Below are 15,008 nucleotides of genomic sequence, written 5' to 3' on the forward strand. Positions count from 1 at the left end.
CAATTCAGCAAATTGTAATGATGGGCTTGATAAAAATGAGATGTGCATGGAATAAAGCACTTTATGATAACATTTGAATGCTGTGTTTTAAAAGAATTGGTGATGCGAAAATAATGTCCCCCTACCGTCATACCTTTTCCACTAATCCTGTTCAAATTCTCCCCCTTTCTCCTCACAATGCAATAATGCACACAGACCCTCACCCAAACACACACGAACATACGCGCACAACAAACACCCACGTACACCACAACCTCACCTTACACATCCGCGAGCATACACAAACACGAACTCTCCCAATTCCACTTACATGTACATTCGTGTGGTAGACGGTAGACACCTGGATGCCACGTTGGAGGATTTTGAGCGACACCATAACATCTGAATTCATAATCGGTTCGGTCTGGAATGTCGTACTTGGCGTTACAGTGTACGTTGCAGAGCCGCTGTCCAGTCCAGAACCCACAGGAAATAGCGCCGTTCTTTGGCGCCGTAAGGTTCTTACACATATCCACTGCAGAACGTACAACACATGGTACATGTACATCGATGTTTGAACATGTGACTGCTCTGGCTCATAGGCGTTACAAGGTACAAATAATGAACAATACCCGGGAATCTGAAAGCCCTTAAAGATTCAAGACGTTGTATGTATGCTGACGCTACAACGTCGACAGAACCCGGAAGACGACGAAATCTTGGGATTTCCTGATTGACCATTTTGATTTAGAGATAATCTGATGAAAATAGTTTCCATAATTTGGTTAAATGTTTGATAAACCTATGCTCTATCTTACATATCCATGTTATATATGGCCGTTGTAGCAGTGACGCTGACATTGAGGACTAAAAAATCATTAGTAGTACAGGGGCCAGCGTAAATTACTAAATTATATCTAACGTACTTGTTTTACCTCCGTAAGGCATTCAGCATAGGCACACGTCAAGAGTTGCAACCCTTTTCATTACTAATACCTTTATGTACACTTCATTCAGGCATTGATGATACCAATTAAGTTCATTTAGTTTTAAATGGGGAACTGATATAGAAGAAATATTTCTTTATATTTTATTTTCGGAGACGTTTTATCTCTTGTTTAAAAAGCAGTTGATGCCGTTTTTTATGAAAGTATCTATTTTATTGGAGAGATCCTCTCTCGTGCTGGTGAAGAAAAGACGAAACTAGTTCATATTGAAAAGAATACCCATCAATGGTTTTACTGGATGTCAGTTATTACAACAGAAAGCTGTACATGCCTCAACACATTCAGAGGCGATAACGATCTGTGGTCGTTAAGGGAATATACAAGAACTAGAAATCTTTACAGAACCATGTGCCAGGATAAGAAACCTATATTTCTTGAATGACAAAAGCAATATTTGGAAGATGACTTGAAGTCGTCGGAACGTTAAATCTACTTTATGAGTACATAAATGATATGGAAATTGATAAATGGTATGATGATTTCAAAAATATGCTCAGTGGTAAGAATGCTACAATGATACTAACTGTGAAAAATGTGAGATTGTCTTAACTTCTACAATTCTTCATACGTCAGTTGCAAGAGAGGAAATTCAAACTGATATCTTCGATTTGAAAAAGAGCAAGAGTCCTGCAGCTGGCATTGATGATTCATTTCCAGAGTTTTTTTAATATTCTGGTAATATTCCAGTCCTTTACCATAAATTACTTTTTTATAGAACAGTCTTATTTCCAAAAAGAGTGGACTACAGGTGTGACTATACTACTACAGAAATCGGGATCATGTATTGATGCAAACAATTATTGAGGAATTCCCTGTTTTTAGAAAAATATGTGTTTCTATGATCAATAATAGGCTCACCTATTGGTAAGATTCACAGGATAAAATTTCTGAAGAACAAACAGGTTGTAGGCCATGGATTATAATTTTATACTTAATGCGAGGTTTAAGGTTTGCAGAATTTCATAGATAAACTGGAGCTGTAAACTCCAAGTAAACACTTAAAACATTGAAAAATCGAAAGCGTTGGTTTTAAAAAGGGAAATAAACTATCAAGGAGGGGGAAATGGTTCTTAAACTCAAAGACCGTTACAAATTGCCCCTTCTTATAAATACCTGGGGGATACTTTCTCACGCAGATTATCATGGAATTGTCACACCATTGCAGAAATCCATGAAAAAAGATACTGATGGATATCTTACATAGATTAAAAACGTTTACTCATCTTTCATATAAAACCGCGTTTCAAAAGGCCGTAAAAATTACCCCTCTTCATTTATATGGTGCAGATGTCTGTTGTCACAATGATTTGATTGTTTTTTGTTTTACGCCGCACTCAGCAATATTCCAGCTGGTCTGTGGTCTGGACCAGACAATCTAGTGATTGATAGCATGAACATCGATCCACGCGATTGGGATCAATGACATGCATCAACCATGTCAGCGAGCCTGACCACTCCATTCCGTAAGTCGCCTCTTACGACAAGCATGGGTTCCTGAAAACCTATTCTACCCCGGATCTTCACGGGTCTGACATAATGAGTACAGAGCTATCGATCTGCTCCATCTTTATGCGTGTAAAAGATTACTTGTGTGTTAAAACAGTGTACATCGCGTTTTATGGTATATGGTGAGTGTGGACGTTTACCACTTCATTTACTCTTCAAAAAAAGAAACTTGACAATGACTTTCAAAATGTAATACAATGCGATTGTTTCAAAATAGGACACAGAAACCATAATTGAAACACTGTTTGAAGATCAATGTACACAATGTTCAAAACATTAATCGTGTCACCTAGACAGACACACGTACACGATACAGTTAATGTCACAGGGGTACAGAAAATGCCAGTATCGGTTGTGCCCACCACGTGCATCAATCACCGCTTGACACCGACGACCAATAGATGCAATCAAGTTGTCAATAACACGCTGTTGGATGTGCTGCCATTCATGCTGAAGTGCATCAAGAAGCGCCGGAAGTGTTTGGGGCGGTGGATTCCTTCTGCGAACGCGTCGATCCAACTCGTCCCACAGATGCTCAATCAGGGACAAATCTGGTGACCGGGCTGGCCAAGGTAATGTCTGGATGTTGTTGTGCTGTAAGAAGTCCTGACAAACACGTGCAATACGCGGTCGAGCGTTGTCCGCCATGAACGTTGACGTGAGGAAGAACGTAAGGCTGTAGGATCAAGTCACTGTAAAGCACACCTGTCAATGCACCTGCCACATGCACGAGAGGCGTCCTACCACCGTGATGAATTCCGGCCCATACAATGACACTCCCGCCGCCAAATGGGACAACCTGCTGCACACAGTTGGGGGCGTTACGTTCACCCCGACGTCTGTAGACACGTGCGCGCCCATCAGCACGTGTGAGTAGGAAACGGGACTCGTCAGTAAACAGTACATTTCTCCACCTTGCACGTGTCCATCCAACCCTCTGTTGGCACCAAAGCAGACGGTCCGCCAGATGACGTGGGGTCAATACATGACGTCGAACAGGTCTTCGTGCAAAAAGTCCAGCCTCCCTCAGTCTGTTGCGTACCGTTTGATCTGATATTCTGCGTACCTGTGTGGTTGTAGACGTGGCTGTGGTAGTGCGGTCTCGGAGGTGTCGCAGCCGGATGTATCGATCTTGTGCTTGGGTTGTCACCCTTGGTCTTCCTGACCTTGGTCTGTCGTCAACTCTGTTGGTGTTGTTGTATCGGGTCCACAGTGCGGAGATTGTCTGTCTGGATACGCCAAAGTGCCTGGCCACTTCTTGCTGAGTTGCTCCAGTTTGTAATCTCCCAATGGCGTTGTTCCGTTGAGCTGCATTCAGTCTTGGCATTCTGTCACCGCCTCTTCTGCCGTTATAAGGACTGTATGAACAGCCGTTGATGTGGATTTTTATACCCATTCAGCAGGGGGGCCTGCATGCCTAAATGCAGGATCCTGTGCTCCACGTTTTTTACAGGCGGTTGCGTTTGGATGAAGCTGTAAAGTTGATCCCCAAACGCTACGTTTATGTGCTTTGCATGTGTTTTCGCGAATTATAGACACATCATCTTTCTGTTTGACTTATTTGGTTCTCATTTAATGTAATAATTTTAGATATTTGGCAAAAAGTGGTTTTACATCTATGTCAAGTTTCTTTTTTTGAAGAGTATATATTGTAATATACTAGAATTCCTAAGTATTGATTCAAGATTCTTGAAACCCCTATTGATAGATTACCAAGAAAATGCTATCATATGATGTACTTATATGAGAAGATGGAATTCGTAATTGAATGTATGATGTAAAATCCTCATTAAATGAATGTGGCTGTGGATATGTTTGGCATAATCAATGTGTACCCAATAATCCAGATTCGTTCTTATTATCTTATTATGGTCACTACACGTTTCAGAAAATGTTCAGAAAAATGTAATTATTACAAGCCTTAAGAAAAAACTTATTTCCCGAGAATACTATTTGTTTTATATAAATCTTAAAAGATTTAGAATAGCCTTAGCATAATTTAGATTGAAGTTGGCAGACATAGAAAGCAAGAGAATGGAGAATTTATGAGCAATGTGATTTAAATGTGACGGAAGACGAGTTTCATTTTCTGTTAGTTTGTCAAAAATACGACTATCTAAGAAGTAGAATACATAGAAGTGCCATTTTACACCGCACTCATGTCAAAACTGATATTTTTACCCTTAACAAACGAACAATGTTTATTTATCATGCTATGTTAATTAGAAGATGAACTTCTTTCGAAACTAGAATTTATAAAGGGCCTGCAGTCTTAAAGTGTGGATAAAAACAACTAACATTACAGTTCACAAGAAATACCTAAATACATTTATGGCTTCCAGCAATTGTTACCTTGGCAATATGGTTTTATCAACGGTGGAGATTCCTTCTGCCCCCAGTCCCAGAATGTAGTAGCAGGGTTACTTCCTGTGTCCATGCTGCAGGTGATGTATTTCCTCCCTCTCAGTGGGAGCGCCAGGTCACACTCAACTCGGCATTGTTTGCCAACATCAAATGGAGGAAAACAGTTGGGAGTGTCAATGTATTCTCCATTCAAGGTCGGAGGGTCACACTCAACCCCTGCAAATGAGATGTTTCAATAAAATTCATCATAACATGTAAATTGTAGACCAATTATCCATTTATCATTAAAAAGTATAATATATATTGTAATTATGAATATAATATTATGTACCCATATTCATATATAATAATGACAAATTTAGCAATTGATTCGCCGCTCATTATTGTTGTTGTTTATTCCGTAATGAGGCCACCGGCCCATTATACAAGTATATACTCACACACACACACACACACACACACACACACACACACACACACACACACACACACACACACACACACACACACAGAAATGTCAGAAATGGTATTCTGATTTTTACTATTAGTACTATGCAAAATGGAAAGAATCTTAAATTTCTGTTAATATTGTACCTATTTCTATCATTAAAGTATGACAAGAGCATCTAAATTTAGCTAAAGTTTTAAGATATATCATATTATGAATGCAAAAAATATTATCTTCCGAACCATATTCTATTTTAACATGTCTGTTAAAGTTTAACTTTGGAGAAGCTGCGATATTATCGTTCCATATCTATACATCAGTATCTTTACAGCGTTTACAAACCGGACGATAAATAAATCAACAAAGCCAACCCCTTGATGAAGCCGAACTTCTCCAAAAGCATACTTACGAGTATATAACAGCTTTTTAACATCATAAGCACCGCATTTGTTCTCCATTTCGGCCTTACTGAACACGGTAGTGGTACGCATGCTTAAGAATAATATTTGATTTTTGGCTCAGCAATCGCAACCAATAAGTGATTATTCTCTTATATTGTAAAACCTTCACAGAAATATCCCAACCTCCCCTCTCGCAGGTTTATTCGGGGTTTGACGTTTTAGACCCAAAACTAATTTACAAAACATGTCAAGAATTGTATCAACATCTGGGATGGGTGGAAACCCCATACCCCAGATCCATATAATAAATATGGCATGATTTTAATATCAAAGATATGAAGCTGTTAACTTATAGGAAGTTTTTGTTGACCTACTGGTGTGAAATAAAACATGACAGTATCGTCAGCAAACAGCCATATTAACAACTCCAATTGGTCCATGATAACACCTCTTTTTCCATCAAAACTCAAAACGTCTACAATATCATTGATAAAAAAAGAAAACAAAAAAGGTAACATTTGACATCCCTGACTCGATCCATTTTTACATAAAACAAAGTCTGTATAACCAGCATCCATTGAAATACAAGCTTTAACGTGTTCGTACATATTCTTTTAAATAATCTATACAATCTACCTTTAACCCCACCATGCCAAAGTTTATACAATGAACCAGTTAACAGAGTCAAATGCAGCCTTAAAATCTATAAATGCACAATAGAAACGACCACGAATCTGGGACAAATACTTTTGGTATAAATATATTATCGGATGTCTGAAATCCTTTCCGAAAACTCGCCTGTTCCTTTATTATTTTATCCTCAATATCAGCCAACAATGTTAATCGATAGCAGATAAGTTTTCCACATATTTTCCCTGCAACTTCCAGTAATGGGATAGGTCTAGGCGCCCTTTCTTATAAAAAGGCAAGACAACACAACGTGTCCACTGGTCGGAATAAATTCCTGTCCGCAGGACAACATTACATAATTTTAATAACATTTCAATACAGGGTATACTATTGAAAAATTCAATGGGCAAAGCACAATACCCAGGTGCTTTTCCAGATGTCATATCATGGATGGCTTCCAAGGGTTCAGATTCAGTTATATCAGAATTCATAAATGAATATATCTACCGAATTATTAATAAGTTCCTCGTATGCATAGATGCATATAAAACTAATGTGTTACAAGTATTATTGTCTATATTATGATAGTTTTAATATGTATTTAGTGATACAATAAAACAGCATGTACCAAATATAACATACTTTCAACAACAACGACGAAGATGCACTGCGTTGCCTTGTTGCCAGCTGCATCCTTGGCATCAAACCGCACTATATGTGTTCCAACTGGGAAGCTGCCGCCGATGCTTGTCACCGCGTGGGCAGACGTTGGTGTCATGGTCACCTGTTGACCAGAGTTGTCCGATACCGTTATTTTCGGCCATATCACCCCTGTGAGAGTACTGGAAGGGTCAAATGTCTGGTGTATCTTCTGTGATGGACAACTGAGGAAAACCGGGGGCTCCACATCTACAATAGAACGTTCACAGGTGAAAGTAAGCATGTGAAGTAAGATACCATACGTAAATATTTTCTTTTCCTTGGCTAGCTTCTCATGGGACTCTACAGTTGCTTTGTTGCCAGCTGCATGTTGGTTGTGTGCATATGACAAAAGAAAATGTACGTAACTCTCTTCCTCAACTAGATGCTCATCGGTAGATCGCACTGACAGACTCTACAATTGCTTTGTTGCCAGCTACTTGCTCTATAGTGTGCATATCATTGACCTACAATTACCGATTCCTATTCTGCGTTTTATCAGCATTCATGTTATGTCATATTAAAACACATTTGTTCTTTGATCCAATAAAGCCACATGGCAAGGACAGCCAGTTATCTTTTGCGCCGTAATTTGTGAATAGAATTGCATCCCTCAGTCGACAGAAATCTGAGCGTTGATCCGAATACATTCTTCATCCTGAGCATGATCTTTGTATTGTCAGCACCATACCCATGCTCGTGGGTTTCAAGAACGTGGAAAACGTCTGAGACCTGCATCACATTACACATTGGGTTGGTGACTGAAGTACTGTTACATTATGCACAGCGATATGACAGAAATACTTTTCAATTGATACACACAATATAACTAAAGTACAGTTTAGTTAAAGTTAAAGTTGCTGGGACTGCAAAGTTGCGCAAGTCTAGGCGCCTTTTGAACCCCCATGTGCTGACCCGTTCGATTACAGTTATGCTCGACCCGTGAAGATCCGGGGGTAGAATAGGTCTTCAGCAACCCATGCTTGCCGTGAAAGGCGACTATGCTTGTCGTAAGAGGCGACTAACGGGATCGGGTGGTCAGGTTTGCTGACTTGGTTGATGCATGTCCCGATTGCGTCGATCGATATTCATGATGTCAATCACTGGATTGTCTGGTCCAAACTCGATTATTTACAGACCGCCGTCATATAGCTGGAATATTGCTGTGTGCGGCGTTAAACATCAAACAAACAAACAAATAACGCCATATGATTTATTGTGTGTATGGATAAGTCTACATTGTTAACACATAAAGGTGAATTCAATACTAAATGAGAGGGTATTATATGTCATGCCGCATGACAAACTTTGGTAGGACCATCCTATGGAGGTTGTAGATGCGTGTTACGACAATTTCATACGGATGAAAGATTTGATATTGTTGTCTAATGTAATTACACCAACTAAATACCTGCGCATTCGAAATCAGCTGTGGACCAGCCTTGTTCACCGCACTTAGCGACTCGTGCTTTTGTTGCAGCGTATCCTCTGTTTCGGTCACATTTCAGCTGGCACACACTCCCATAAAACCATTCATTGTCACACTCAAACTTGGCTGCATTCCTTGGAGGAATCAAAGCACTGCACGATTTTACTGAAAGCAGACATGTGACATATGTACATTCCACATATGGCGTAAGACCTGGTTATTCGAAAGAAATCGTTACCTTTTTTTGTCTGGCACACACAATACAAGAGATAAAAAAACAACAACTGAGTGGAGTTTCTTTTAAATTTCTAGGTTTTGACCGAAAATCCGGCAAATGTGAAGTTTATTTTAATCAACGTCCTAGCGGTTCTTGTTAAAAAGCATAGTCTTAAAGAAGGTGGTGGAAAGGCGGTCTGACCACAACACTTCAGAAAAATGAATCAGACCAGTTTTCCCATTAATGCACTCAAGTATGCGTTAAGTACACATAAAGTACAGGAATGTTCCTATTGTGTGCTTTCAGCGCTAACATAAATATCTACCCAGCTAATGACTGTTCCAATATCATGTGGTCCAGGCACATTTCCCAACATCACCTTACAGGTATTCGGTTTATTCTTCTTAAATATACAAGAGTCATCAGAAGATGACAAATCTCCCCTACCCCCACAAATTCGAAAGAACAATTCATCTGATTGTTACAGCAAGTCATACAAGAGTGATCTGACTAACTTGTTGCGAGTATTTTCTATCTAATCCGCATATACGAGTAGTTATTCAGCTATTCAGAGGTAGTGAAGGTCATACAGTTGATAAATGGCTTATGCTGTAATCTGTTGCATTTCAAAACGTAGTTACCAATAGTTACTGAAGCTCACCTTTAACATTAAACTTATGGAAAAATTTTACATCGCAGCTTAATAGAAATATAGATATACATGTTAACACAAAACATTTCCCTTCTGTTACTTTGGGTACCTCCACTGGTGAATAGCTATCCAGAAACAGCTGCGACCAGTTAGACCAGAGTCAAACTTGTTACCATGGAAACGGAACAAATATATATTGTAAAGAATCCCTAAATAGCAAAGAGACAAAACTTGACAACCTTATCTTAGTGTGTGCAAATCTTCATGAAAGAATGGTATTGCCTATTGTTTTGGAGATATGATACGGACATATACGAGTGAGATGTGTGAAACGTTTATCGGGGGAGCGTCATTTACATGATATATTGGTCCATTGTCACAAATAAGTCCGGAGTAGACGGATTTTACTTAGAAAACTGGAACCGTAAATGTGGCCCGGCATTGAAGAGATCCGTATCAGAGAGATCATTACTTACATTTAGTACTAACTACTAAATGACTTTATCGCGCGTATCCAAACCATGGGCTAATTACGTCTGTAACCCAATCACCCCCCGTAACTCAATCACCCCGGGCCACCACTCGGCACCGTGCCCGGGGAATAATCCCGCGTAGCATCATCCCGCCTTTGTTAGTCCGTCATTCGCGAACAGCCCTTCCCCAAGTACACACGTGTGTCACTGTATCTAATCGCTTTTGCTTTGAATACCACCTAGTTCAGCACTCGCCATATCGCATTTATTCCGTTCTACTCCCGAACTTCACCCTCGGGACAATTTTACGCTTGTGGAATACCAACTCACCACCTCGACCTTCGTGATGCCTCCCAAGAGAAGAGCACCCGTCAACCACAATCTTGTGAGGGGAGCCAAGCAGGCCAGGACAACCAGAAGACAAACCCCGGGAGTGCACATTATGCAGGAGGCAACAGCTGATGGTGAGTCTGCCAATTACGGATATATCGAAGGGGGCAACAGAATTAACGTACAATCGGCGCAGCTGGTAAATGCCGCGCAGGCTGCCAACTCGGCTACCCAGGTAAACGAGCAACTGGAAAAAATACTCCAGTTGCAGGAACATTCAGCGCCCGGCCCGGTTAGCGCAAACCATCAGGTAAGGCTTGGTTTTAGTTCTCCCGCCATTTCGCCCAACATAGGGAGAATCCACGATGCTTACAACGAGGTATTCATTTTCATCGTAGTGTCATAGCGACCGAATTTGGACAAAGACTAATTACCCTGCAGCCATGATGTGTATATGTCTAGAATCTAGAAATGGATTAGTAAACAATCGAAGCGCTTATGTTAATACCACTTCATTACCCATAAGATACGATGCAATAAATACATCAGCGAACGTTAGATTAACAAATGAATTGCACATGCCAAGCTAGATGTGTGTATATGAGAAACATATTTGCAGTTTATGTTAAACAATTCATTTAATTGAACATCTATCAGTTATTAATACGAAGTTTTGAATAGAAGCTAATGTTTGGATTTGCTCTTCTTTACTCAAATGCGAATTTCTGCATAGCACTGTGTGTAAATAATAACCTTGTTGGTAAAAATACATTTCATTTCGAAGAACTTAGTAGTTTGTACACACAAAAGTGTAAAGCATGCTCGGTATGATATCCACAGGAACAGGTTTTAGTATGCAATATGTCTATCATACTGATCTGCGTTAAGATCGCTGCAGCCAAGCCTGATGCGAATCTGAATAATTTGACATGCTAATTACCATTGTTAATCCAGAAGTATTGTACATTGACTGTCTGCCATCCTGAACGAGCTGTGCAACTTTGACATTGTTTATTTCCATAAATAACCACTCACAGTGGTACATGGACATAAATACAAGAAATAGATAACGGAGGCATTCACCAAATTACATCCGTCGAATATGTTAGCGATCGTACATCTACATCAGTATGTCCTTACCTGAGAGTTGTGCGTCGGGGTGCATGGCAGTATAGAATGGCAGTCGTTAGTTAGTTACTTGAATGGCAGTCCGCGGGTCCTGTCGCTATATACTTGTCCGACATGAAATGACAGGTTTTAGGGTTTGTGATTTAGTTAGTGTGGGTGATTTTAAGAGTGTTTGTTGAATGGGTGATAATTACTGCTGACGCTATAGATGTAAACATTCATATAATGATGGCAGCAAAGGACAGCCGAAGAGGCAATGGCGTTGCCACCACGAGACATGTGTATGCCTTTTACGAGACGGCTAAGGGTATAATTCACTATGTCTATAAATGTTATGTAATCAGTCCTGTAGCGAATCCCTTTCTGAGCAACAGACCGTGTCATTGCATGATTTATTGTGGGTACAATGGAATGGGACTGTAGGCACGTGTAGCTCTTAATCCCATATGAAAACACCAACTTTAGATTCGCGTGGTATCTCTGGTACCACATTCTTTTCTGTAACGCAGATGGCCTAGGTTATGATGATAGTTCGGATAACATTCGTAGAAAATATAGACTGAATGACACGACAGAGTGAGAGCCGTTTAACGCCGCTTTAAACAGCATGCCGGTTAGCGAGGCCGACGGTGACGCGGCTTGGCCAGCCAATCACATCGCAGGATACGGGGATTCCCTTTCCTTCCGTGCGGACGGAAAAGACGCGCACGTCAAACAAACGGTGAGGGAAAAAATCTGGCGTGGCGAGTATGTCGACCTCGGCACAATCCTACCAGACACCGAGGGAAGTCACGAGGACGGTACGATTACCATGGCGTACGACTCCTCAGGTTAGGTAATTTTTAAACCAATAAAGCAGCAACCAAAGCGCCTGTCCCTGGCAAGATGGACTTCAGCTTTCCACATTTTCATGTGTATATATGTTAGTAGGCACTCCGAGGTCCGCACAACCCAGGGGTTGCTGTCCTACATGGAAACCATAAGAACGGCGGCACTTCGATTCGGGGGGATGCCTGGTCAACCTACGACCAACAATTCCGACACAGAATGTCAAGGGACCCCTCACGACGCTGGGACAACATCGACGGGGAGTTGTGGCTGAAGTACATGGTAACACAGCCGGTACTACAACCACAATCAGGCGGACGGGGCGCAATGACACGCGTACAGGGGGACATCGCCAGTCAGGTATGCTGGGATTTCAATAAATTTGGCTGTAGCAGGGTCAACTGTAAGTACACTCACAAATGCGGTAAGTGTGGCAAACATTCCCATAGCTCTAGGACCTGCTTTCGAGGGAATATGGTCCAACCGACCCCATACAAGCCCAATCAGCCTTTTGCCTAACAGAAAACCAGCCGTCAAGGCAGGTAAATTCAATGGCCCCTTCCCCCGCGGATCTCAATGAAATGGCACCCTGGTTACGCCAATATGCTAGGGTCAATTACAGAGATGCAAACTATTTATGGGTAGGTTTTAGCTCTGGCTTTAAGCTCGAGATCCAGGGTCGCCTGGCACGAAACGTACTGCGCACGACAAGACGGAGGGCCCCACAACCAAACTGACATTCCTAGGGCTGGAAATCGACACCATTGCAACGCAGATCAGAATCCCAGAGTCCAAGATCAAGGAGGCAACAAGGGAAATCCAAGACATTCTGTCAACAGGTAACATCAAGGTCACAAAAAGGGCCCTTCAGTCCCTCATAGGCAAGCTTAACTTTATGTGCAGGGCTATACAAATGGCAAGGGCATTCAGCCGCAGGCTAACCGATCTGCTTAGCAAAGGTAAGCAACCATTTCACCACATTAGGATTACCAGCTGGGTCAAGGAAGACCTACAAATATGGTTAACATTTCTTACGAGTTATAAAGGCATTTCAGTGTTTCAGGACCAACTATGGGTGGACAGCGATTTCCTCCAGCTGTTTTCAGACGCAGCGGGTGGCGCCAGCTTCGGGGCCTACATGCAGGGCAAATGGTTTAACAGCGCATGGCCACCCCAGTGGGTGACGGATGGAACTACACGGGACTTGACGCTACCTTGACATGGTGGCATCAATCCTTCGGATACAACCCCAGCTTCCTGACACCAAGATCATCGTATCCTCAATGCTGCACAGGCGCCACTGGCACGATGCCAGGGACCCACTAAAGATCGAGGGGATGCGGAAGAATATCAACCGTCGACTGGCCAACCGAGTCAAAGAGCTCGGCGGTACAATGGCGCCACATCCCCAGATCCTGGCATCAGACAAGACATGGTACGCCTTGGAGGGCGTCCACCTCAGTGACAAAGGACTGTGTGTGTTTACGGACAATTTATTTCATGCCCTGGCGTTTGTTATCTCCACAGGTTTGTGTTTCCTTTCAGTACATAGGCAAGCAGGGCAACAATGCTATCTCCGCGTATCGCGTGGCCGTGGGTGTGGGGTAGCACTCTGGTGCTTTGTGGCGGGGTTCTTGTGGGCTACACTGCTAGTAACAAATTAACTTGCTTCCAAATTAATACTCGTGCTTAAGGCTACCTGCTTTTCAGCGGGAACCTTTCCGGGGTTACCTGCTTCTCAGTGGGAACCTTATCTTTCCCGACTTTTCAGCCGGGGAATCGTAAAATAACATACGTTGGGGCAAACAATTGCCACGTATATGGGCCCGGCGGCGGAAGTCGTCTTGTCAAGCGGTAGCTGACAGTTGGGTCCGCGGCGTGGGAGCCGCACAATGGTTTTGCTAATGGGGCCGGGCAGTGGGATCTGCTTTGGCCGGCTACCTGGGGCCGGGCAGCGGTAGTCTGACTTAGGCCAGCAGCGTGGAGCTGCTTTTGGCAGCGTGGGAGTTGCCAAGCAATGGTAGCGGTTAAATATGCTACCGTGGGGGCCGGACAGCGGAAGCAGTCTCAGGCCAGCAGCGCTAGCTGCAATCGCCGTTGGCCACGCGCGTGGCCATGGCAACGGTAGCATTTTGGTATACACAATTAGCAGCTAAGTAGCCCACTAGTACCTGCACACCCTCGGCCATTTAACCCAATCTCATCTTCTGTCTTTATTTTAGGCACGGGCATCCACGGCTCGGTGGCCCGTGCCTCTCCTTGGCATATCGCGGGATAAATTGTATTTATTACAAACCTCTACAGGTCGGAGGCGGTGTCGACCATCCGCCGTTGATCTTGCAAGTAGTTTGTCCTGATCCAACCAGATTATAGCCTTTGTCACAGGAATACTTGCATGTGTCTCCGAACTTCCGCCCCTGAAGACAGTTCACCTTCCCATTCTTTGGATGAGCCAAAATGGAGCACCAGCGAACTAATGTGAGACAAAATGACAATGTATTTGTCTTCGATATCATGCAAACATTCCACCATGTTGTATGTCTTTTAAACGCCTTCATGTTTGTAATCTTAAATTTCAGGGATAAATATTTTGAAAACATACAAGAAATAGCATGCGAAAACATAACATGGAATTTTAGACACGAGACGCAAGTATAGTGACGGTGTTTGCATGCTTAAGCATAAATGTCTATTGACTATAATGCGATCATGATGTGATTTGAAAATGAACAATTAATAATGAGCATACATCATATAAGTAAATTTGTAATGTTGATAAATACAGGATACTATCTCAGTCGAAGTTCTAGGTAACTTCATCTGCGCGGGGAATCCGGGTTAGAATGTAGGTCCCCAGTAACCTATGCTTGTTGTAAGAGGCGATTAAATCGATCGGGTGGTCAGGACACGGTGACTT

At 42.1% G+C, this 15,008-nt stretch overlaps 1 protein-coding gene across 1 annotated transcript in view; it reads right to left on the minus strand.

The window, feature by feature from the left end:
* Window positions 1-14,607, minus strand: part of LOC124140529 — a 33,481-nt gene extending 18,874 nt beyond the window's left edge. The window contains exons 1-5 of the mRNA XM_048382535.1: window positions 14,388-14,607; window positions 8,446-8,628; window positions 6,978-7,244; window positions 4,845-5,072; window positions 311-514 (exon numbers count right to left, since the gene is read on the minus strand). Of these exons, the coding sequence (XP_048238492.1) occupies window positions 311-514; window positions 4,845-5,072; window positions 6,978-7,244; window positions 8,446-8,628; window positions 14,388-14,607 (1,102 nt within the window). The remainder of the gene's footprint in view (window positions 1-310; window positions 515-4,844; window positions 5,073-6,977; window positions 7,245-8,445; window positions 8,629-14,387) is intronic.
* Window positions 14,608-15,008: the final 401 nt, after the last annotated feature.

Source organism: Haliotis rufescens, unplaced genomic scaffold (genome assembly GCF_023055435.1).
Source record: "Haliotis rufescens isolate VD_foot unplaced genomic scaffold, xgHalRufe1.0.p SCAF_4, whole genome shotgun sequence".
Taxonomy (NCBI): Eukaryota; Metazoa; Mollusca; class Gastropoda; order Lepetellida; family Haliotidae; genus Haliotis; species Haliotis rufescens.